Here is a 24682-nt window from a genome sequence, read left to right on the forward strand (position 1 = left end):
AAATATGACAGAAGCCAACAGCCACAGAAACCAAGGGGCACAGGGGATTTTTTTTAAAATGAATTTATTTATTTTGTGGTGTTGTGCATTTTCAGAGAAAAATCAGCTTTTACTTGAAAATGAAGGGTGGCATTTAAAACCCATGTGTGGCTTTGAGTGCAAATCGACACCCGTATGTAACCTGCTCCAATACAAACAGTGACAAAGACTGCTGTTACCAGAATGACAATAATGACAGTGAAGGGGTGTCAACACAGAATGGGATTCTCCTGAGGGGTGGGATTATTACAACTCTCATTGGAAACGCCATCACGCTGCATCGGGAATGTGCAATGTTTCTGTCGTGATGCAGTAGTTTTACCTGTGCAAACATCTCTGAACATGTGGACAGCATCCCAATTATTTAAACAATGCAACTAGTCATAGGCTGTTGTGTTGATGCATCTAACCTGGAACCTTCGTAGTGAATATATTCATGTGTCAAAGCAGGCAAAGCAGTACTGGCTCAAATATGCAGCTCATTTTGTTTCTGCCCACACTGGCCTCAGTCAGACTAGAGCAATATAAACATCAAAGTACGGTTATTACAAAGCATGTGTCTGAACATCATATCTTCGGGTGCACCAGATTTTCATGACAAAACCTAGAGGCTTCTGAGGTGTGCACAAGTGCAGTGTAAATGAAATGCAAATACATTAACCATTTGGCAGGAATTATGGCAGACATCTTTTCTTCAAATTCATGGTTGCCTAAATCCAGATTTCTTTCGGAAGTACTGTGAACGAAATGACTGGCAAAATGCTTGTAGTTACCTCCAAAATCATTCAACGACCAGTTGCTGAGCAATTATGGACTAACAAGGGCAACTGGAATTAATGACTGCAAAATAATTCTGGCCAATTAAAAAAGTACACTATGTGTGTGTATGCCAGCAAAGGTGACATAGCTACATCTGTTTGAGCTGTAGACTCAAAGGGGTTGTTTGTTTGTTTGTTTATGGGGTTTAACGTCCCAAAGCGACTAAGGCTTTGAGAGACGCCGTAGTGAAGGGCTCCGGAAATTTCGACCACCTGGGGTTCTTTAACGTGCACTGACATCGCACAGTACACGGGCCTCTAGAATTTCTCCCCCATAGAAATTCAACCGTCGCGGCCGGGATCGAACCCGCGTATTTCGGGTCAGCAGCCGAGCACCATAACCACTGGGCCACCGCGGCGGCTCAAAGGGGTTGTAGTGGTCAATTGCAACAACTGCAAATAAGTCAATTTACTGTCTTTTGCTGCTTTTCATGGTCCTACACAAGTATAGAAGCTTTCTCTATAACTCATTGATTTTATCTATGATCTTTCCTTGTTTACCAAGGCTTGACGACTATATGACAACAAAGCAATGACAGTCGCGCAAGGTGTGAAAAGGCATGCTGCAATCAATAGTCCTCAACAGACTTGCTGGCGTGTGAGCAGAAACAATTTTATTAAATAATTCCTTAGCCACCTCCTGTTGCTGCTCAAGGCACAACAATATACGACACTTGGCTTCCCACATTAACTCTAGTGCCATCAAGTTCAAGTTCTACACCGCTCTTGTCAGCCTTGATTCGAAAGATGGCCCGCGCAGGGATGGCAACTTTGCCCACTTCCCCACAGCCAAGGGTAGGAATCTTGCGCGGCCCTGAGTCTGGATCTTCATACCTCATAAGCTTCACATCGGCTCCTTCGAAAGTGGCATGGCCGCCCATCCTTTCCAGTCGAGCCAAAACTTTGGCTGCACTGTCCCCGTCCAGTACCGGAACCAGGGCCTCAAAGCAACCGGACGAAGGCTGCTGGTTGATGCACCGCACGTTGACAAAAGTGTCGCTGCAGAAGACGGCACGTGGCTGGCCTGGGCAGCACTCTTCACGAATGACCTCCTCAGCCTCTGGGTCATCACTGTACTTGACCTCAGCATCATCCACTTCCAAGGTGTTCAGGATGTACCTCAAGTTTTCCAAAAGCACCTCACGCTCATCAAAGTCAAGGGTCACGTTGAGTGCGTCGATCCCCATCTTCTCGACCTTTTCGCGCACGGCCTGTGCAAACGGCATGACCTTTTTCATGTGCTTCTTCAGTTCAGGTTTGTCCTTCAGCTGTATGGAAATGACTTTGTTGTCAGGAAGACCGTTGTGCTTCTGGAAGAGCTCCTTGAGTGTGGTCAATATGGTCAGCTGCCACGGCGGAAAGGTCTTGGCCACCCAGATGGTGGCACGGACCATCTGTGGCCCAGGAGGATGCATCGACAGGTCTTTCTTTTTGCTGCACTTGCTGCCGGCAACGCGGAAGGCCTTGAGCCGTAGCCGGAAGTCGTGCACGGCATCCATCAGGTACTGCGAGGACTTCAGGAGCACTTCATCAGGAGCAGGGACGATCGGCCACCTGGTGTGCATTATGCTTGTCGTCTTCCCGAGCAGAGACCACACGTGCTCACAGATGTGAGGGCAGATAGGGCTCAGGATGACAGCTTGAGTTTCAATGAACTTTAGAACCAGGTCCCGATGCATTCCCTTCAACACACACAGCTCGCGGTACTTATCTCTGGCAGCTTGGAACTCAAAAAAGCCAGTTCTGAGGGCCTCCTTGAACATCATCTGGTCATAGTGTTCCTTGGTTACCCTGACTCCATGGCTCATGTCAGCTTCGAAAGCTCTGTCTACATAGCTGTCGACTGGCCCCGTCCGCAATGAAGACAGCGATGCGAGCATCTCTTTGACCCATTCCAGGAAAGTGTACAATCGCAGAATTCCGGCGTCTGCCATCGTCTCAACAAAGTTTGCGTCTTCGATGCCATCCCCAGCATCTGCAAGTGCCAGCCGCATTCCGTCAGCCGAAAACTTGTCCAATGCATCTGCCAGGGTGAGGAAGTTCCCCGTAGATTTTGACATCTTCTCCGAGTTGAGCAACAGGTGGCCATTCGCTCGCATCCCAAGAACCCACTTTTGAGGCTCTTCAGGCCACATGGCACAATGGTTAAAAATGCAGTAGGACAGGTGGTTAGGTATCAAGTCTTTACCAGAGCAACGGAGATCCATGGGATACCAGAATTCGAACTCTTTTTTCATGGCATCAAGAGCTTCTTTCTTCTGGAGCTTGGCTTTGCTAGCAATGTTGAGGAAGACATAATCCCAGGCTTCTGGTGTCATGTCTTCAGGCTTGATAAAGTAGGGAGGGCAACTCGATGTTCCCATGAGGTTGCCTCCTTGAAGGTAGTGGGCGATGGTGTAATAGGCCATGTAGATTGTGGAGTCTGACAGCGACTCTATCAGCCACGACTCATCCCAAGGCAGCTTTGTTCCAAGCCCATATGTTCTGGAGCATGCATGTTCGCAAAGCCAGTCCAGAGTGGCCTGAAAGTTCTTGCGGACTTCCTCCGAGTACGTCTCCATCTTGGACAATGCAGTTCTTGCCATGTCTTTCCACTTGGGGTCACCATAGTCAAGGTACCACTGGTCGCACAGCGCTACAACGCACTCATCACCAGAACGAGCGATAACTTTTTTCTCGGGCTCCATGTAGACAACAGCTTTTCCATCATCGACCATGCCTTTCTGGATTTCTTTCTTGACATCCTGAATCTTCTTTCCCTTGTACGGTCCAACTAACAGCACTCCTTCATAGAAGCCCTTAAGGTAAACTCGCTCCTTTGCTTCCTGAAGCTTGTCTCGGTCATTCTGACTCTGAATTTTCAGCTCGTCACAAACGGCAGCAGCACACAGCGATCCATAGCCAGGCACCTCTAAAATGGGAACAGGCTCAAATGGCAGTACCATGCTGTCTTCAACAGCGTATTTTTGTCGCAGAGCATCTTTGTTTTTGAGATCCCGCAATGCAGCGAAGTCATCTGGTGAGTCTGACGGTACCGAAGTCACCACTCCGGTACCTTTGTCTTCCTTGATAGTAAGCATGGGAAGTGCATAGATGACCTTGTGGCACGTCAGCGGTGATGACAGGCCAAGACCAATAAGGTTCTGCCCCTTAAGATTAAGGAGAACCTTGACTTTGCCAGTTTCCGCCGTGAAGTCCTGGTAGCTCATATTGAGGGCAGCTCGATATGTGCAAACAAAGACATCCCCATTCTTCAGCTCGAATGCGACGTAGTCCATGTCAGGCCGGACCCAGCAGTTGGTCTGCCCATACATAGTCTCCGGTCTCAGTGTGGCAGCAACCAGAAACAGACTGCGGCCCTGCAGGGTCTTCAGCGCTGCTGGGAAGGGTTCGACTGCCTTCATCTTCACGAGCGTGTACTCTTGCGGTCCGACGCCTTCACCGGCACTTCGGTCGTGATCCATGCATGGTTGGTTCACCTTAGGTGAGAAGATGGTGTACCGTTTCCCGAACTTGATGCGCTGCCGCTCTTTGAGACGAAGGAACTGCCAACGGACAAACGAGTCGTAAAACGGGTTAACGTCCGTGGTCACGAACGAACGCCGCCAGTCCGCCTTGAGACCCATCCTCTTGAGATCCTCGCGGATTATGGGCGGGAAGTAGTGCAGCCAGTAGCCGGCATCGGCAAACTTGACGATCTCGTCATCCGGCAGCCCCAGAGACTGCATGATCTGCCACTGGTACTTCGCTGCCACAGTCTTGGCGGCCGCCTTGCTCTTCTTGCCTTTCGCTTTGCTCTTTACTGCGGCCTCGGCCGAGTCGCCAGCGTCGAGCTCTTTGGCATCGTCTTCGGGAGCGTCGTCGGGGAAGACGGGAGGGCAGCCGAATTCTTCCATCTCTCTCGCCAACTTGTCGGCACACGCTTTGATTGGCATTCCAGTGGCGTGGAAACCGAAAGGGAACAGACATTTCTTGCCAAGCAGGCGCTGGTAGCCGACGGCGAATTCGCACTTTGAGAGCGAGAATGAGTGACCCAGATGAAGACGCCCATTGACATACGGATAGGGAAATGTGACGAAAAACTTTCCGTTCCCGCTGCCGTCATTGCCTGCGTCGACCTCAAATACCTTCTCGGCCTCCCATTTTGACTGCACATTGGCTTCGATTTCTTGAAGAGCACGTACTTTGAAAGTTCCTTTCCTCTCGCCGGCAGATGCCATGTTGCCACTTCGCACAGGTTATTGCGTCAACTAAATTTCGCTCACGGCACAACGAGACCAAAATCGCCACTACTCACAAGAAAAAGGCGCAGGCCGCACCACACATCAGTGTTTCATTCAACATATGAAAATGATCTCGTCAGCCCCACGTGTAAGGCCGCAAACTCCTGACAACGCAAAACAATACAAGCAAAAGCAAAACTTACGAACGTGAGCATAAGAACCGGAACTGCTCTTGCTGACTGCGAAAAAAAAAAACCTGATAATGTGAACTTCTAAGACCTAAAACAAGCAATAATTTTAAGCAATAATATTCTGTAAAGCCTATTGTTAGAAAGTAGTTCAGGTTTTTAGTGTTAATTTTGCACAGCGGTTTCAGCGTTTCTGTCTGGCAAGCGCCTTTTTTGAAGTCAAAGCAGCCAAAGCAAGTACAGTACACCTCCATGACAGTACATGACAGTACGGCTCTTGTTTGTTGTCTTTGTTCCTGTTGCTTATACCCCGTTTCATGTTCATGGTAAGAGAAGCAAGTTGACATGTCGGTCCGGTTGCCGAAATAGCTGTCAGCTTTGCTTGCTGCAAAGCGTTGTAGTCACGCTCAGAGTTTCGCATGAGGTTCGCAGACGAACAGCGAAGTTTTTCTGGCCGCGGTCCACGTGTTGGCACATGGACGCCCGGCCCTATGCCTTTCATCAGCACTGTCTTCGAGACGGCTTCAAACGTGCAGCCTTTTAGTCCCGAGGCCTAAACCTCTGATCACCCCAAGCAGCAGTGCAACGCTTGTAATACGCGCGTCGAGCCGTACCCGACCCGAGGAGTGTTGCTGCCAGTTGCCGCAGCTCGTGTCTGGTTGAATCGCGCTGCGCGCTTGTTTCAAAGCTTTCGAATAGCGCACGTCAGCAAAGCATGGCATCCCGTAAAAGACCTGACGCTTCCAACCGAAAGGATAAAGCAGGTGGAAAGCGCCCCTGCAGAACGCCACCGGAGCCTGCTGAGGGTCATTATGCACCTTGCCTTTTTGAGCTTGGCATGGCCGAGCCCACTGAGGAGAATGACAACTGTCAAATGGACGCATGTCATACCACTTTGTCACTTCGCACGGCAGGAACACAGCAGCGCTACTGCCGGCTCAGAGAGGACCTGCCGCACTGGAACGCCATACTGAACTGCATCAACCTGCAGCTATGCGAATACGAGCCTGGTAGAATGGCAATACAGTCGCTGCCGCTGAAGGGGACTAATTTCTCTAAGGCACCCATCATGAAGAATGCCGCTAGGCAACTTGTCTGGCTTCTGGGTCACCACCGTTGCGTCGAGCACTTCAGCTTGAGCAAGAAGCTGCCCGCGTGGCTTCTGGTCAAGGCGATGCAGCGCGGTTCAAACCACCTGCGACACGTGAGCTTGACAAGTGCGGGCAGGCGGAAAGAGCAAAGTCTTGCCAAGGCGTTCGATGCACTGCGCACCGTCGAAAGCCTTTGCCTCACCTTTACCGCCTTTTGTCTCGGCCCAAGTTCGCTCCCTGCTGCCTGTGACTTGATCGGGCGTAGCGCTCGAACCCTGACGAGGCTGGAGCTTCGGGGTCCGTTGTTTCCTTCCGGGGGCGAGGAAGTCGCAATGGACGCCGTGTCGCAAACCGAAACGCTGCAAGAGCTGGTGTTGTACGGGTGTAGTGTGACCAGGCCCGGCTTGGGCAAAATAGCCAAGCTTCTCGGGTCGACCCAGACGCTGACCAAGCTTACACTTCATGTAGCTCCTGACATACACTGCAGTTGGTACGAAGTGGCTTACGCCCTGAGAAACAATACGTCCCTGGTTGAACTTAGCATTGGTGTAGTACGGTTTGCTCTTTTCCGGCTCACTCCGGTGCTTGAGGCACTCGAAACAAACAGCACTCTGAAATGTCTCCACATAACATCACCACTAATCGAAGAGGAGATTGTAGCACTGGGGAACAGTCTTGAAAAAAACACCGGCCTGACTACGCTGAAATTTTCACAATCGCGCATCAGAAGTGCCTTGCTTGGAGTGTTGGCAGACGTGCTTCTCGTTAACTCAACACTGGAGTGCCTGGACATGACAGCATCGGAGCGTATAGACCTCCGTGATGTGAAGAACCTCTACTCTGCACTCGCCGAGAACAGCACGCTCAAGCGGCTTGCTTTTGCGAAAGCTTACTCCGATCTCGATGACAGGTAGGAAATTCTCATTGCAAGTCTATTGATTGTGTGTTGTAACTGATCTGAAAGAAATAGAGTGTTAGAATTTTTAAATAAAGCAAACAAACAAAACAGTAGCCATGTTAAACAAGGCTAAAACTTGTATTCTGAAATGGGGGAAGGGGCTCCATGGGTGTATGGATCTGTTGATTTGAATATTATATGCATAGCTTGCACTGACGTCAGCGAAAGATATCTTTGGATACGCTTCCGCCATATACAGGGTGTTTCACCTAAGACTTTCTGCAATTTTTAAAAATAAGCTATTTGAATTAGATGCGCGCTTTTTATGGCATAGCATTGTCAGTGGTGTAGTACATCATAATGCAGCTAAGACGTGCTAACTAGCAGGCTTGTTAACCAATATTTAATAGTAAACTTTTAAACTATTACCGTCGGGCTCCTTAATTATTGAGAGGCATGTAGCCCACCGTAAGTAATGTCCATATCCGTTTTTAGAATTTCGAGAACGCGATTATCCTCGGCGCTGTGGCCCAACAAATTTTGGCTATTTCGACGAGTTAGGCTCACTGGAGAGGTTGCTTTGCCTGCAAGCTTCTCAAACCGCATGTATTTTGGCGCGATGTAGGTGAAATTTGTTGGGCCACAGCGCCGAGGATAATCGCGTTCTCGAAATTCTAAAAACGGATATGGACATTACTTTCGGTGGACTGCATGCCTCTCAATAATTAAGGAGCCCAACGGTAATAGTTTAAAAGTTAACTATTAAATATTGGTTAACAAGCCTGCTAGTTAGCACGTCTTAGCTGCATTATGATGTGCTACACCACTGACAGTGCTATGCCAGAAAAAGCGCGCATCTAATTCAAATAGCTTATTTTTAAAAATTGCAGAAAGTCTTAGGTGAAACACCCTGTATATGATCCACTAGCTCCCGCAGTATGTATTCCTTGTTGTTTCAGTATGGCAGTTTGCACGATATTTCTGCAGTCCAAATGCAGCGGTAGCCGCGGTAGGAAATATCGACAAACACAAACTTCCTCGCAATATGAGCAAAAGAACGCGTGCTGAACATAGCTATGGAGCTTGAGAGTAGCATGCATCGAGCGTGCCAACGTTGACCGCAACATCTGCTACAATTGAGTTTGTGGTGCGCACTTCATAGAAGGTAAGTTCACAGTTTTGATTGTCGAGTGTGATAATGGCGAAACAAGGAAAGTGTCACTTATTATCCTGAATGCTGAAATGGTGACCACCTAAGGAGACAAATCCCTACTGGGCCTCCTTGAGTACAGCGCCAAGAACGAAGATTTCGCATAATTCCAGCTGAAGCCCAGAAACAGCATTCCGAGGCTAACACAGTGGTTCCACTGATCAAGCAGTGCATAGGCTGTCTCGATGCGTAGTTCTGTGTGAAGGCACCCTTGCCATGCTCCAATCTTTTTTATGTCGCCACACTGGACGACAGAAATCAATATTTCTGTAAGCTGTGCCGGCAGCAGATAAGGAACTAACATTTACTGGTAGTGCTACATTATTGCCTCGAGATAAGTTCACTCAGCTCATAGAGCTTAAATGTAAAGAAAAATTTTGCATTCACCTCTAAAGTATGACTTCGTCTTCCTTTAGCTTTAACAAGCTCTCACCTACACGCTAACGAAGAAAATCTATGATTATAAAGTTTCATGCGTTTTCAAACAAGGATTGAAAGTAGATGATAATGATTCCGTGTAATGTCTGCAAACAGGCTAACGCCCGCACTCTTCTCTGTGACAGTGAGGGGCCGATGTTCTCGCACCTTTTCCTCGCACCAAACATGTGCTAATATGATCAGTTGCGATTTGTAGCCCTCGTGAAAAGTCTGCAAATTCGGAAGAGAAGGCCTTTCAGAAGGCCTTTCCACGCAAAAAGCGCAGAGGAGCCAGTCGCAGCGCAAAACACCTGTGTTTATCCACATCTCGAAGCATGCGTGACATCTAAGCTGTTCGTAAACATGGCCGCCGTAGCAGTGATCTCGCTGACATGACGTCACATGCAAGCTATGTATAGGTATAGCTAGTTTGCATGTGACATCATGAATGGCATCTTTGGGCAACAACGCGAGGTAGCTTCCACAGTGCAAGCAGCAACCGGTTGACGATAAGCACTTTAGGAAAGTGCCCATGCTCTCTCCACACTTTCTGGGCACAAAGATGGCAGCTGCAATAACATTGGTGCAAACTGTATTATTTCTTGCAAGGGACCGATTTGTGCCATTGTGTGTGTAAATACAGATTGTTGTGTCCAGCAGTTCAGTTACCCCAGCGTGTGGTGATGATTATGTAAAAGTAAGTTGTCAAGAGGGTAAATAAAATGAACGAGCACATGAAAGTACACTTGTGAAGCTTGCTGTTCCAAAGTGGCATGTTTTTTCCATTTCCAGGGAAGTGCTGGCCAACATGCTGTTCGAGTCTGGGTGCAGCCATCGCGTTGTGGCCGAGTGGAGCACAGGAGAGTTTCCGATTCTCATCAGGGCTCTGAGGGAGCCGCACAATGGACTGGTGGAGCTGCATCTGCTCGATGATGGGCTCATCGACACTGTGGGGCCCGAGTTGTTTGACGCCCTCTCTGAGAGCACGACCGTCCAGAATCTTGTGGTCACATCCTGGATCCGGCATTCCCGCATCTGGCAGATGCTGAGCATAACCCTGGCTTCCAGCAGTCGCATCAAGACCCTGCAGCTCAACCTGGACAGACACAAGGAACCCTCCGTCCCAATAGCCTTGATCGCTGAAGCCCTAACCATGAACACTTCAGTGTCCAGTCTACTCTTTGTCGTTGACGAGTTCGACTGGTTGACTTCGCATGGAGTCGTGCGTCCTCTCGCGCGACTTATAACAGTCAACAGAACTCTGATCAGACTTACTGTCTCAAGCTATTATGCTGTCATAGGTTCAATTGTCCTAGACCCACTAGCTGCTGCAATAGAGGACAACCATGTTATCTTGGAACTAACGATTGGAGCACACCCACCGCATGGTTTTGCATCTGTCTACATTTGCGAAGCACTTAGGCGGAACATGCAGACGTTGACCTTGGCTGTGCAGTTTGTTACGGGTTCGTACGTTACGAGGGATTCTGCGGAGGCATTTGAGAGGCTTCGATGCAAAGGCTCCCTCCCACTTGCAATACAGGCTGAAGGTATCCAAGGCGACCCAGGTAATCTGCTGGTTGCCGCAGAATACAACTTGCGCTGCAACTACCTGGTTCTGACTAATGTGGTTAGGAGGGAAGTCGAGTGCTACCCAGCACCACACACACAGATAGATGCCTTGAATGATGCTTGCTGGTATCAGATAGCCAAGTACCTTAAAGTTAGCGACGTTCTGAAGCCGAATTGAGCTTGTCTCAGAAAAAGAGCCAATGGTCGACTTATTTGTCGATGTGTTCCGATTGGAAGATGGTTAAAAAATGCTCAAAGTCTGGAAGTTCAGGTTTTTAGAGTTTAGTGTAGTTATTTTTACATGTGTATTAATTCACTGGCAAGCACCAGTTCTAGTAGCTTGTTGTCTATATATGTTTTTACTTGTCAGCATCCCATATTTGATGCTGAGACTTTTAAGAAACAGTAATCACACTGTTTCTGACATTTTAGTTTTAGATCTTTGAATTGAGTTCTATGCTGTGATAATGATATTTAGCTTCAGGTTGCTCCTTTTTCTGTACGTAACTGTTTTAAGTCTCGGCATATTCACTGCCAAAGTCTGGGTGTGTACTATTCCGATGCGAGTCCAGAAGAGTGCTGGCAAGGTGCTCTAGTTATAGGTGGAGCTGGCTGGTCACTTGTGCTCCTGTGTGTATCATATTACATCTGACTTCACTGTTCCATTTGCGGAAACCAAAAACTATGGCACGACTTCATACTGTGATGTCCACACACACTGCACTAATTTCTATAGTGTTGTGGAACAGAAAAGGCATTTTATATAAGCTTCTTCGTTTTTTGGAAAGTGTACAGGAAGACAAGGAGCATCTGGTTTCAATCAGTTTCTACTGGTATTTTAAGTTTCAGGACAAAAATTTCGCAATGATGTAACTACTTTCTTTTTTTATTATTAGACAGAAGCAACGAGGATTCAACTCGGGCCTAAACTCTAGTCAAGTATGTGTCCGTTGCAAATGAACCACCAAAGAACTGTTCCTATGGTAGCCCTGTGGGAAAAAGATATTTCCGACACGTGCAGTTAACTAGCATGCAATCTTCCTTTTATGCGTTCAAGACCTCATTTGCTTGGGGCTTGTGACACTTGGTATGCCCATTCCATATTCCTTGCATACAAACAATTCTCAGCTGTGATTGGATTGCTTGTAAAGTTATACTGAGCGATACAAGGCTGTTTGTGCCAAAGCTAGCAGTGACCTCTGCAACCTTCTTTTCACCGAGCAAAAACGCTTCCTTTATGCACTGATTAAATGTGCTTTGATTCACAATATTTTGCAGTGTTGATGTTATGGGCCCTTTGCAAAGCTCTGGAAGTCAGCTTCTCTGCAAAGCGCTTTCACCATGGCACCCAACTTCTACCCCTAGGATGAGCCATGCCGCTATGGTAAAAGGGTTTTTTGGTATGCAGGAAAGCTGACTTTGGGCCTTTACAAAGGGTCTATAGCAGATTGTTTTGTTGACGGCCAAATTCGAAGGCCTCTTATGTGTTTTTGTTGCAAGTTCCTGTGAGGTTTTTTTGTTTGTCTGTGTTCATTCTAGTTGGCACAGGGCACATTAGCAAGCCTATTGTGAAGGAAAAGCCCTCCAGCATTTTCTCATGTAAAAACAAGATCTGTTACCTTTGTCATTGATCTCAAGGCTAAATGCTTTGTTGCCTGTCGCCATGCCCTGTAATGTGACCAAATGGAAAGGCCTGTATGTGTTTCTATACAAGTTTGTACGAGCTGGTTTCTCAAACTGTGTGTTCATTTAGCCAGTACCAGGTGTGATAACAAGTCTTTTGTGGTAAATAAAGGCTATCAGCATTTCGTTACGTGAAAAACCAGGTCTGTCAGATTTTTCATTGGTCACAAAGCTGATTGCTTTTTTGTTGTCATTTAGTTACCAGCCCGTTTAGTGTTAGATGCTTGACTAACCAACTCAGGCCTGGGAGTGTGTGAAAATTGCTCCACAGCAGTGCTGCACCCTGTAGGAGTGTCAGTGCGGGTTGAGGGGACATCCGCAGCACATCCTACTGGACATATACCCAAGGTTCGTGTTTGCACTTGTTTAGATATCCCGAGTGGGCCTTCAGTGCTTCTTATATTCAAGGCATAAAATAAATAAATCAAGAGGAGCCCAGTGGATTCCATACATTATGTTATAGTATAGCACAGTTTCAGATTGGCACACATATGTAATCGGACCAGAATTTCACAGCAGCATGCTTTGCCTGATGCATTTTAGATTTGCTCACAGCTTTGAACTTGTAGAACGTGGGCCTTGCATGTGATAAACGTGCTTGGAAGCAGTATGCAAGTTTCCTTGAGTTATCAAAGGCTGCATGCCACTAAATATACTAGCTTGGAAAAAAACCGAAGCATGAACTTCTCTTTTATTCACTGCTAAAAATATCTGTTCACTGGTGAATACTTGCTAGATCCAGCTCGATGGCAGACCCAACCACACTATCACCACTCCGCACACCCATCTTTAACACTGCGCACATGATTTACCGCATAGAAGGGCATAGCAAGGGCATGCATGAGCAAGACTCAACTCGTTTGGTCAGGGCCGTCGCCACAAGCCGCCTGCAATGTGGCCTCCTATATCACCAACTCACTGCCCTGAATCAGGCTGACGTCCTAATCCACATCCTCTACAAGACTGTGTTCTGCATTCCAGTGTGCACATCCATGGCCCACCTTCTCGCCCCAGGCATTCCCAAACCCTTCGAACAACTCTGTGTCGCGGGCCTCAACTCCATCACGTTAGTCTGCTTACCACCTTAGCAGGCAGAGCCATCCTGCCGACACCCAGGCCTCACAGACCCTCATCCTCATAGGCATATCCTCCGCTGCCATCTGCACCCATCTCCACCTTGACCCTATCCCCTGCTACATGCACCACAAACTTCAAGTTGCCGGAAGACAGACCCGTCTTCGACACCTTCACAAACAGTACGGACAGGACACCTCAGTCATCTACGTGGATATTAAGGCGAAAGCCTTTAATGCCTCATACTGTCGTTAGCAGACGTGTCGGCAGCCGTGTCGACAGACGCGTCGGCAGGAATGTCGACAGAGGCGTCGGCAGGAATGTCAACAGACGCGTCGGCAGGAGTGTTGACAGACGCGTCGGCAGGAATGTCGACAGACGCGTCGGCAGATTTGTCCGCCTTTCAGCGTCACTGCTTAAAAACTGCGCCGAGGGTGGGAATCGAACCAGGGAATTAGGCATTTGAAGAGGAGACGCTACCACTTCGCCACGAAGGCTCAAGGTTCCAGCATGAATACAGGCACATCTAGTGAATGCATAGGTTTCATAAATAAAATAAAAGGAATAAAGTCAAGAAAGAGAAATAAAAATAAGGAAATAAACAAAAATAAAAACAAAATAAAATAAGATATGAAAATAAAAATAAAAAACAGTAGAAACAAGAAAAGGAGCAGAAATAAAAAAAAATGAAAAAGGTAAATAAAAACAAACAGTGCGCCAGGAAACGCTTTCGCCTTGCAGCACTTTAGAGAGCCAAAGTGCGCCCTGCGTTTTTTTCCTCTTATGCCCACCCACAAGCAATGCCTCTGCCTGGCTGAATTGATTGCTATTGCCCTCACCATTAAACTGGGTGACGCCCATTCCGAGAACTCACATATCTTCACAAACTCACAGGCCACCTGCCAAGCTTACATACCCGGTCGCGTACCAAGGTAACCTCTCTGCATCCTGGGGCATACTCTACAACAAGACCATGTCATTACATGGGTCCCCGGCCACGAGGGCTTGGCTGGAAACATCAGGGCTGATACCCTAGCTCACTATTATACTCGACGAGCACGGCCTGCTCACCCCGAGCTCTACCCCCATCCACTCATTATGCCACACGCCTAGAAACCTTCAGTCTCAGCAGGTGCTTATGCCCCTCACCTCACAAACACCTTTCCACAGGTAGAATTCTACCTTCTCGGCAAGTTCGGACCCTCAAATGCCCTAATCTCCATCACCTTCACCCACTGCTATGCATAAATGCATGTCCTTGGTGTGGTGACACCTCTGCTTTCACCCATATCACATGGACATAAAACCAACTACCTTAAGCCACCTGATGCGGCCTTGAAGCAGTGGGAGGTGAGGCTGGCCAGCATCTCTCTAGAAGACCAGGAGGTACTTACTGCTCACCATCAACAAGTAGTGTTCCTATATATGCTCCCAGAGGGAGCGGAGTTGCTCGAATGTTTGCCCTGCGCCGCTCATAACACTATTTACGAAGCGGCGATCACATGATCCTACTGGCATCAAAAGTTGCAATTCATTTCGGCTCATACCCTAATGGGCCAGCCGCTCCCATCTTGAGCGCAGTCTACTTTGTTGTCGGACTGGGGGGTATTGTGTAGCACCCACCGGGAGGAGGAGGGGTGCCTACAAACCGCCACTCTACTAATTCCGGCTCAATCGATTTCACACATACAGCGCTGGTTCTTCGCATGCATAGATGTGGCTTTACCGCATAGCTTGGAACAAAAATGGCAGACCTTCACGCAACTCTGCCCCCTGCAGGAACATATACAGAACACTATCGGCAAGTCATCAGAAGCCACTGGGGCCCTGGAGTAAGGCCCCATCTGCAACACCTCCATCACTTCTGCCAGTAAATGTTCATTCGTTCACTGGAGCTGCTGTATAGATTCTCCGGATATAGTGTCATAGTGATATGATACAGGTGGTGATATGATGCTGGATATCAGGTTTCCTCTGTTTGCATTTCTGGGAGTTTATTTGGAATCTACCATGCTTCATTGATTTGGTGTGGATATGCTGTGTGGAGTATGCACATGAGCAATTTGTGTTTACAGTGTTATCAAAAGCTTGGTAATTACAAACATCCTACAAACATTAATTTGATTCCATGGAGCAAATAAACACAAACCAAAAATTTCAGTCCCCCTAGTTAGTTTCAGCTAGTTTCAGCATTGCGCTCGTGTGTGTGTACGTTTCTCCCTCCGTCTTGTGTCATTCTGCACAAAGTTTTCTTGAATTAGTTTCAGCATTAGAGAAAGCACACCAGTGTTCTTTCCTGCTACAATATATTGGCATATTTCAAGGAGCACAGGTGAAAACAAGCTATAAAAAAAAAAAGCATTTCCAAGTTTAGTTGCTAGTAAACTTAGACAAATGCATATAGAACTTTTCTGGATAGACAAAGGGCCAATTTCTGTAAGACTTAAGAGTCTCGTCTGTACAACCAGGAGATAAGGTCAATATTCAAGAGACTTCGTTAATTCATGAGATTAAATTTTAAGAGGCTATAGCTGTATTCTGGCCATTTTCCATTTGCAATGTGCTTACCTAGCCTAAAAAAAAAAGTCTTGGAATACAATTTCTGTCCCCTAGAGGTATCAACAAAACAGAAGTGGAAAAAAAGCTGAGAAATTATTTTAGTGTCAAAAACGGAATGAAAGAGCACACAAAAATAAAACAGGCACATTTTTATTGCCATCACAGTGCAACAAGTGAACAGAGCTTTAGCCCAGCTAAAACAATGTATTGAACAAGAATAAGCCTCTGCAGTAAACATTCATATAAACAAAAGGCATATTGTTTTGAAAACACTTTCCACATTAACACATGCACAAGGCATGAAACGAGACACATACCAAAAGGTACACATACATCTGCAAGGCACATTACAAGCAAAGAGGGTTCACTCCTGCAAAATGTATTCTCGAGGCACATGCTAAAAAGATTCCTCTTATCATGTAGGATTGCGGATGTCTCGAATGCGACAGATAAAGGTGTCAACAAACCTCATTCAAACCGCGGCACCCAAGGCAACAATATCACATAGCATCAACAGATGGAACATAATGGTGGATGGCAATTCGATTCAGCTTGAGAGTGCTGAGCAAGCACACAAATTGTCAAAGGGTCATGGTGCTTGCTTTAGAAACTAAATAGCTGACAAATGATGTGAAGAGTATGAAAATCTCTATAATACGTAAGCTTTAATCTCAATGCTGAAGCTGTTAGCAGCCAGTCAATGATAAGTCTGATGACAAATAGTAACATACCTTCATCAGTCCGACTACGTCCAATGCAGAACAATACCCTGTTCTGTGCCATCTGCAGCCACTTTACACCTCCAAATTTCCAAACTCATCCGTGACTTCACTGTTTGCCGTCCCTGCTAAGCTTGACTTCTTTCCGAATTCACTCCATTACCATAGTCTACATCAGCAACATCAACAAGGTAGGTCTAACCACTAGCTACCTTGAGGGAAAGCTTTATTCTCACTGAAACCAGCAACAGCACAAAATCCAATCACCTAGTGAAACAGAGCACCTCAGCAGAACAGTGAAGCGCTTTGGGAGGCGAGATATCGAAAGCCATACTTTGGCCCCTTTCAGCTTCAAGTAAAATTCACACATATTCAGTTCTCGATGAGTATGCATGGTTTCATTGCAATTATGTTCTGTCAGCTACAGTTATTTTTAAGCACAGTGCATTTACGATAATTTCTACTGAGTGAAGTTTCAAAAGCGCTAATTGAAAAGATGCAAGCTTTAACCCATATTCCACAGAGTTCGCTTTAAGACTGCAAACAGTGCACAACACGAGCATATGAAAATGATAGCAGGGGTGACAGAGCTGACTGTCAAACACTGCTGAGTTTAAGTCTGCATATGATTAACTACTACTGTCACAGCACAGTACCCATGACACAAAAGGTTTACCTGTTGAATATGCTCACAACATGCCTTGCCTAGCTCTTGATGCGTACAAGCAGGCATTTCCAAACAGCAGTAAGAGATGTGATGCTAGATTGCTTATTCAACAATAAATTGTAAAATATTGCAGCAAAATGCTATCATACAGAGTCGGTCCACACTATGTGTGTACACTCTGACAAGGGCATGCAATATATCACTGTTGCTTGCCACAGGACACATGAAACAGCAACTAAATGAACACTGAAAAGGGATGAATTAAGGGGATGATGAAGAAAATGTAGGCACATTTTTATTGCAGTGATCTTGCAACAAGTGAATAAATAACGCTTTTGCCCAGTACAACATGAGGCAAGAAATTCAATCTAAAGTGTTGGTGCTAACTTTGCACCAAGACGCCTCGCTATATATCTGTAAAATTAAACAAATAAAATCGTAACAAGATCTTTGGCATGGGTGCTACAGATAGCCATTAATAGAGTACAGAAACCAAACTTGTTCTGCATGTTCTACCTTTGCAATGATGCACAAGGAATTAGCAAACATAAATTGCCGTGTGAAATTCACCTATGCCCGGTAAACAATAAATAACTCAATTTCTTGTCTCATGTCATTCCGATTTCCACAGCCAAACGATGGCATGACGTCATAGTTTGGTTCAGGTTATATGAAAATGGCAATTTTACAGCTGCTTCTCTATCGTCATTCCAGCTCATTAGGCAGAGTGGCATAAAAATTGTGAATTAAACAGCGAATCAGTGATCCTGCTGCAATTTTTTTGCGCCTGAGGTGACTCGAATTGAACTTCACTGCGACAGCCACTATTCAGCTGCTGAAAGCGAAACACGCCAGAAGAAAGTGAATCATAAATTATTCATTGGGCATAGGTGATTTCTATGTGGTGGTCCATGTGCACTAATGCCTAACTCACCGGTTAAAAGAAAAACAAGCCACTGAAAATTCGGTCTTGCTTTCCATACTCGCAACATTGGCCGACTACTCCGAGACTACGTCTGATATCTTGAGGTAACTTGCAACTGCACACCAGCACTCGTGATTCAAGGCATCAATCTGCGTACGCGTGCCGGGATGACAGACAACTTCATCTCGCACGACGCCTGCGAGGCGAAGGTAGTTTGACTGGATGTAGGACTTTGCAGAGACCGCGGCAGCCCTCGTCTGTTCCTCAGTTTGTTTGGTGACTTTCATTACCCGCGGCAGAAACGATGCGTTTCCACCTAGAGCTTCAAATGCTACTGCTGCTTGCCTGTCAAGCCTCTGCTGAGTGAGGAACCGAACGGCCAAGTTCAGGAAACCAGTGTTCCTTCGGACAGCATTGAAAATACGATAGGACACTCTGTTCACACGTGTGTCATAAGCGACAGCAAAGTTCACAATAGATTTGTTTTTGGCCATTCCACGCGATATAATGGCCATTCGTTTCGTGCCAAACCTGCGTGCGACATCCAGCTCAAGCTTTGTAATTGTTGTGTTCTTGGAAAGCATATATGCTATGTACTTGAGTGACTTCAGCGAAATCTCTGAGCACTTCAACTGCACCTCTGACAGAGTCTCATTTACCATCAGTGCCGTGGCAACTTTCGCAAACAAGCCAGCGTCTGAACTGTCATTGGCAATTTCGACTTCAAGACGCTGGAGTGTTTGGTTCGCAACAAGAGCTATACACAATGCCTTAGTGGCCGCCTTATGTTGTGATCCTATCTCAATAGAAAAAACCTTGATAAGCGTGTTAGTGCCAAGGTTTTCAAGTAGCGCACAAATGTTACTTTCGCTAAGCTCGGTGGCATTGGTGAGATGGAGCTCTGTTGGTGACTCGGCAGGGAGTGCCACAGCTGCAGAGAGAGGCGGAATGTCTGGCTCGGCCCAGGTCATCTGGATGCGACCGTAGCCTTTGTCTTGGGCCATTTGGAACGACAGGCTTGTTCTGCAGTGGATGAAAAGAAAAGGCCGAAAACAGATTGTTTATTTCTGGTGCAGAAGTAGAGAAAGTTGTAACCATTTGCTAATGCAAGGTTTAAACAGGGAGCACACGAAGCTAACATAGACGTAAGTCTGTCTAGAGAGCTCTAGATATCTGCACCAGTACAGACAAGCAATCAAAACTGCACAGACAATCAGGCACTTGTCTAAAGCCCCTTAGATGGATTTTCTTGGCGCATCACTGATGATGCCACCTGATGACCTATGTGTTTGAGAAAGCATGTTTTTCAATGCATGCTTAGTGTACTCACTTACTGTTTCAAATTCCACAGGTTGCCAGTGGCTCTGTGCTGCACACAATGCCGCAGGCACTTTTTTAGCACTAAGTGAAAGTAGTGACACAAAAGGCCTGTTTTGTCACAACAAATATGGTAGGCATAGTGCGCCATGGCTTCTCCCCATCACTGAGAGCACCTTAACCCCTTAAGGATTCATGACGACCTCTGCTTGTCATGAGTGGACCCCCCCCCCCCCCCCCTCAATTTTTTGCTTACGACAAGCTCACCTAGTCATGGGTGTTTCGCTGCTTTCTAAATGGTGTTTTTAAATTTAAAACATAGATAGCAGCATCTGTTCTTTCAACAGTGCTTTTATAGAGTGAGAGTTTTCACAATAGATGGCAGAGGACGTTCCTTGTGTGTTGAAATTCATCCTGTCAGCATAACGTTCTCCCGCGCCGACCACTCTGAGAAGATCAATAATCTCATTGATTAAAAAAAATGTTTCTTCTCCTCCTCCTCTCATGCACTCAAACTAACAGCATCATCCGTGCGGCATTATAGTGCAGAAGAGTGTTGTTGGATTAAAGGGACACTGAGGAGAAATTGAAGTTGGCTTGTATCGACAGAATACCAGCTCCTGATTACAAAAATGCCACTCATACTGACAACAAAGCTCTTGTAACGTAGAAAAGAGCAAGAACCAAAATACAGGTATCGCCGCCACAGGCCAAACTCACAAGTACAAGCATGATGACGTCATAGGACAAAACAGTGTTGCTAGAACAAATGGTTCTAGCAACACTAGGACACGAGAAGCCACGAATCACTGAAGCGCAACCAATGCATGCGCAAATCTCCTTGACGTCGCCAGATGGCACCACGTATCTGGCAGCTACACGCGCGCCTGCAGCATCGGGACCAATCAGTGCCTGCTCACCGGCGTTAGGCGGGCTCCCGGTGTTCCGCTTACGGTAACAAGGTACACGGTATGCTAAAGGTGTCTATTTGCGAGAGCTTCGTTGACGACTTCGAGAGCGGGATCCATCGTAACGATGGCAAAACGCTGGTGCAAACGTAAACGAAGCGACGGTAGCGACGGCCGCAATAGCCAATAGATGCCTTCAACGTGCGGCCGGTGGTAGCTTTCTTTTCGGCTGCTGCTAGGCCGCACTGCTGGCAGCCAGAAATCACGGAGTCTGCGTTACGTCATGTGCACGTCATGTCACGTCACTTAGTCCTGTGTCGTCATAAGAGAATCCCAAGTTTGAATCAGAGCGGCGGGAAAAACTTTTTCAACTTCGAATCCAAATTTCTTAGAAATAAATGCATCTTTCGCTGCCTGCCAAGTGGCAACAAAGCCATGAAATGCCGAACTATCGGATTTTGCTTTAAAAAAAATATTAATAGAGCTCTCCTCAGTGTCCCTTTAAGATAGTGCAAGCGATGATGTCGACTTTAAGTTCCAGTGAAGAACACACTGACGGGACACTAAATGATAGGATGCGCAAGGAAACAAAGAATCTGGTGTAGGCGGTACAAGAAGACCCGCGACGGAGTGCTCTGTTTTGAGCACTACTACACCGTTGGTAGTCTCCAGTATTCTGGAGGGAAACAATGGATGAATAGTGCATTTTGTGTGTTGCTATTCAAAACCAACCTCTTCTTTTGTGATGTTTCAAGAGTGGACAATATTTAATGGCCAATAAAACATTATTCTAATTTGGGTTAGAAAAGATTGCCGACCAAAAAAATGACAAAATCCTGCAAGGTCACTGGATCACTGCATGTCTCCGGCATAATGGTTATGAAAAAAAAACAGCAGTTGTCAACATTGGGCCACGGTCCGCAGCGTCCTGGATTACTCCGCTAGTCAATCACAACAGTCATCGAAATCAGCTTTTTAATGTTTGACCTTATTAAACAATGCAGGTGTCAAAATTCTAGAGCTTATCGTCTTTTTCTTGTGATTGATTTCTTGTTTAGGTAACAAGGAAAGTTTTAACAACAGACTACACTTTTGCCATGGAGGAATTCTGCGCGGCGGTCATGAATGTGAGTGGAGCTCGTTTACACGAACGAACCCTACAGTGGTGGGTTGATGAGCTGAGCAAGGTCAGCCCAACTCAAGGACTGTATACGTAAACTCGCTAAGACCTTCTACCTCATCAAGTGAGGAGGGTGCCGAAACGTCTTCTCTCCAGGCTGTTGCAAACTGGTTCTGCTGCCGCTTATACTTTGCTAGCGTGGGGTGCACACAACAGCCCAGCGAGTGATAAGGCAATGCCCAGGGAGCCCTTATTGGAAAGGTCTTATGATGTCAGCGAGTCAACTCTCATGGCACGCCCTGCGAGGCGTGACCACAGAAGTAGTAAACCAACTCCAGCTTCAGTTCCACCCTGCAGAAAATGCTTTCCCCAAGCATGAATGAGGATTAAGTGTAGTTTGCGGAGGGGGCTGAGAGTCAACCCACCCCCTGAGGCGGAGTTGAGAGGTTCATGTAAACACCGGCTCGGCGGTGTTTACATGAACGTATTAACCGGTTTTCTACCTACCCCCTGAGGCAGAGTTGAGAGCTTCATGTAAACACCGCCGAGCCGGTGTTTACATGAACGTATTAACCGGTTTTCTACCTGATAACTCGACTTAACCCGGCCCTGTCGGGTTCATGTAAATGCCGCTCCTGTGGTCTCATGCCTTACAGTGGATGGATGGATGATAATGGCTTTACCGTTTGTATCGGGCGGCAGCTTTCACCACCTAGCCTATACTTCCCCCCTTGTTAATTTATTTTTCTCTGGCCACAGCACTTGGATCTCTGTTCATTTGTCTGACAACTGTTTTGCACTGCTTCATTCTTTTGGAGAAATTCTGGTGAAAACTTGCAGTCGCACCTGATGAGGGAACCACACAGGTTCCGAAACACCGAGTTTTCTCATTTTTGGAAGGCATTCTTTTCTAACTTAAATTCCTTTCCTACTCGGACAGATCTCTGTCGAATGTTTTCTTTCTTTAAACACTATTCTCTGCCATAAAATGTTTTAACAGATATTCTTGTATGTTAAACATCTTACTGGAGCATATCACGCCATAAAATAATGATCCATCTTAGCACTCTTTTTTTTTAATGAGCCCTTAAAGGGTTAAGGAGCAACTGGTGACAACTGGGAGATCTAGCACAACTGGGAGAAACATGTCTAAGGACCTAGAGGGCGCTTACCTTTCCTGCTCTGTACCTTCAATTTCACAGAAGAGTGCTTTCTTCAGGGTGCTGTTCTTGCGAAACATTCTGCAGAAGGCACTGACTCCGCGCACGCTCACAGGGTTACTCTTCAGGTCGATGGTTTCAAGGGTACTATTCTTCGCCAGTCCTCTTGCAAGCGCCTCGGCGGAGCTGTCGTCGATTTGACAGTAGGTCAACTCCAAGTCACGCAGGCCTCTGTTCTTTTCCAGCGCCTCTGCCAGCGACTCTGCGTTGCCGCCACTGATGTTGCAACTGGTGAGCTCCAAGAGCTTCAAGGTCTCGTTCACGGCGAGCGCTTCAAAGAGGCATCTGTACTGTCCTTCATGAAGTTCGCCCACACGCAGCTCGGTGAGAGACGTGTTCACTTTCAGCGCCTCCGAAATCGCCGTCAGATTCGCGATGTCTTGCAGGCCCTGAATGAGCGTCAGCTTCCGTAGCGATTTAGTGACCCGCACAAGCCTCGCCAAAGAATTCATACATCCTCTCGAAAGGCTGTTCCTGCAGATGGACAGTTCGCCTAGTGCGCGGCACAACTGCAGGGAACGGAAGATGCGGTTCACAGTATTCTGCGACATGCGATTGCCACTGAGAGTAACCGCGGTAATTTGATTGGAGTTTCGCTTCAGCAAATCTGCCACCGGCCGGGACAGGGACGCGCTGATGGTGAAGCTCGACAAGTCGAGGCTCTTGAGATTGCGAAGTCCCGCCAACCCTTCCGACAACTCCTCTTCGCTGACAGGCGTGTCGCCTTCTGGCCGAAGCGTCAGGTGCTGAACGTTGAGGCTCTGGCCCAAGGACAGGGCGAGGGTGAAAGCAGGTCTGTAGAAGAGCACCATCCTGATGCCTTCCAGCGTGATGGACTGCACACACGAGTGGGCCTTCGGCAACCAGCAGAATAGGTAAGCAGCGTCGTAGAGCTCGTCTTCATCACTATACTGACGCCGATCGGTGTTCAACGAGCGAATGGCCAGCGTGGCCGGCTCGATTTCTATAAGTTCAAGGCTCACCGGGTGCAAGACTCTGTTCCATGGGTCCAAAGTGTGACAGAGCCAGCAGTCACCGTGGTCTGTGTACTGGCAACTGCGGTCAAAGTCCAGACCGCGTCCGGTCAGGCGGGCCACGATCAGTTCCGGGTACGACATGCCTTCGCTCGAGACTGTAGCTTCGGACGCGAGGCCTTCGACGGTCTCGCCTTCTTCAGCCGTCATGATGACGACCAGCGTAATCTTGTCGAAATGAGCTCAGCAGGCAGATGCCACTCAGGGCAGGGATCGATAGATAGTACCACCACTTCCACTGGACGTCCACTGCTGCTTGCCGTGGGCTGGAATGAATCACGCTAGCACTTCGCGTAAGCTGCCCTCCTCTACTGCGTCGATTGCAGCATGCTTGCGCCAAACAGCACAAGGACGGCGCCTCGTGGACTGGTATTGATCGTTGACACAAACAGCAAAACAGCACTACCGCGTCCTTCGTAGGCTGCCGGCTGCCGTCATCGACCAACTGGATTGCACTTGGATTGCACTGCGAATGTCTCAAACCAGCGTCAAACAAGACTCAGTTTCGGTTCCGATCTGAAACACAGGCCTTGCGCCCCCCCCCCCCCCCCCCTGCTCCCTCTGTTCCGGAGTCCATGCCTTTATATATGTACCATATTCAAATTGGTTTACTGCTTTAAATACATGCGAGCTATGAATTTACAGCTATCACACATCCGGGCTAGCTGTAAGGATATTGTAAAGCCCACTGTTAATTCTACATCTTAATCTGTAAAAATTTCGACTTACGTGCTCAGTCCAAGACGTCATCTTAATCATGAGAGGAAAGAGAGAGAGTTTCATGGTTTATGGTGGTTTAACGTCCCAAAGGGACTCGGGCTCTGAGGGACGCCGTAGTGAAGGGCTCGAAACTTCGACCACCTGGGTATATTTCTTTAACCTGCACTGCAGTACACGGGCCTCTAGAATTTCGCCTCCATCGAAGTTTGACCTCCGTGGCCAGGATCGAACTAATGACATGGCAAGGTGGAGAGGTTGGCCAGTGGTAACGTATTGATCG

At 47.1% G+C, this 24682-nt stretch overlaps 3 protein-coding genes across 3 annotated transcripts; 1 reads left to right on the forward strand and 2 right to left on the reverse strand.

Moving 5' to 3' along the window:
* Nucleotides 1-1449: 1449 nt before the first annotated feature.
* On the reverse strand, nt 1450-5306 carry LeuRS (Leucyl-tRNA synthetase). The gene has a single exon (XM_089551736.1). The coding sequence runs from the start codon at nt 5075-5077 to the stop codon at nt 1508-1510; it is 3570 nt and encodes a 1189-aa protein (XP_089407862.1). The 5' UTR covers nt 5078-5306; the 3' UTR covers nt 1450-1507.
* A 66-nt stretch (nt 5307-5372) lies between these two features.
* LOC149335028 (uncharacterized) lies at nt 5373-12278 on the forward strand. Its single transcript, XM_089551737.1, has 2 exons — nt 5373-7269; nt 9677-12278. Exons 1-2 carry the CDS (start codon nt 5984-5986, stop codon nt 10632-10634), a joined length of 2244 nt encoding a protein of 747 aa, XP_089407863.1. The 5' UTR covers nt 5373-5983; the 3' UTR covers nt 10635-12278.
* A 3630-nt stretch (nt 12279-15908) lies between these two features.
* Nucleotides 15909-24199, reverse strand: LOC149335029 (uncharacterized). Its single transcript, XM_089551738.1, has 2 exons — nt 22601-24199; nt 15909-19106 (listed from the first exon to the last, which is right to left on the reverse strand). Exons 1-2 carry the CDS (start codon nt 23830-23832, stop codon nt 18158-18160), a joined length of 2181 nt encoding a protein of 726 aa, XP_089407864.1. The 5' UTR covers nt 23833-24199; the 3' UTR covers nt 15909-18157.
* Nucleotides 24200-24682: the final 483 nt, after the last annotated feature.

The sequence above is a fragment of the Amblyomma mixtum genome, chromosome 7 (genome assembly GCF_055824585.1).
Source record: "Amblyomma mixtum isolate Tamu chromosome 7, ASM5582458v1, whole genome shotgun sequence".
NCBI lineage: Eukaryota > Metazoa > Arthropoda > Arachnida > Ixodida > Ixodidae > Amblyomma > Amblyomma mixtum.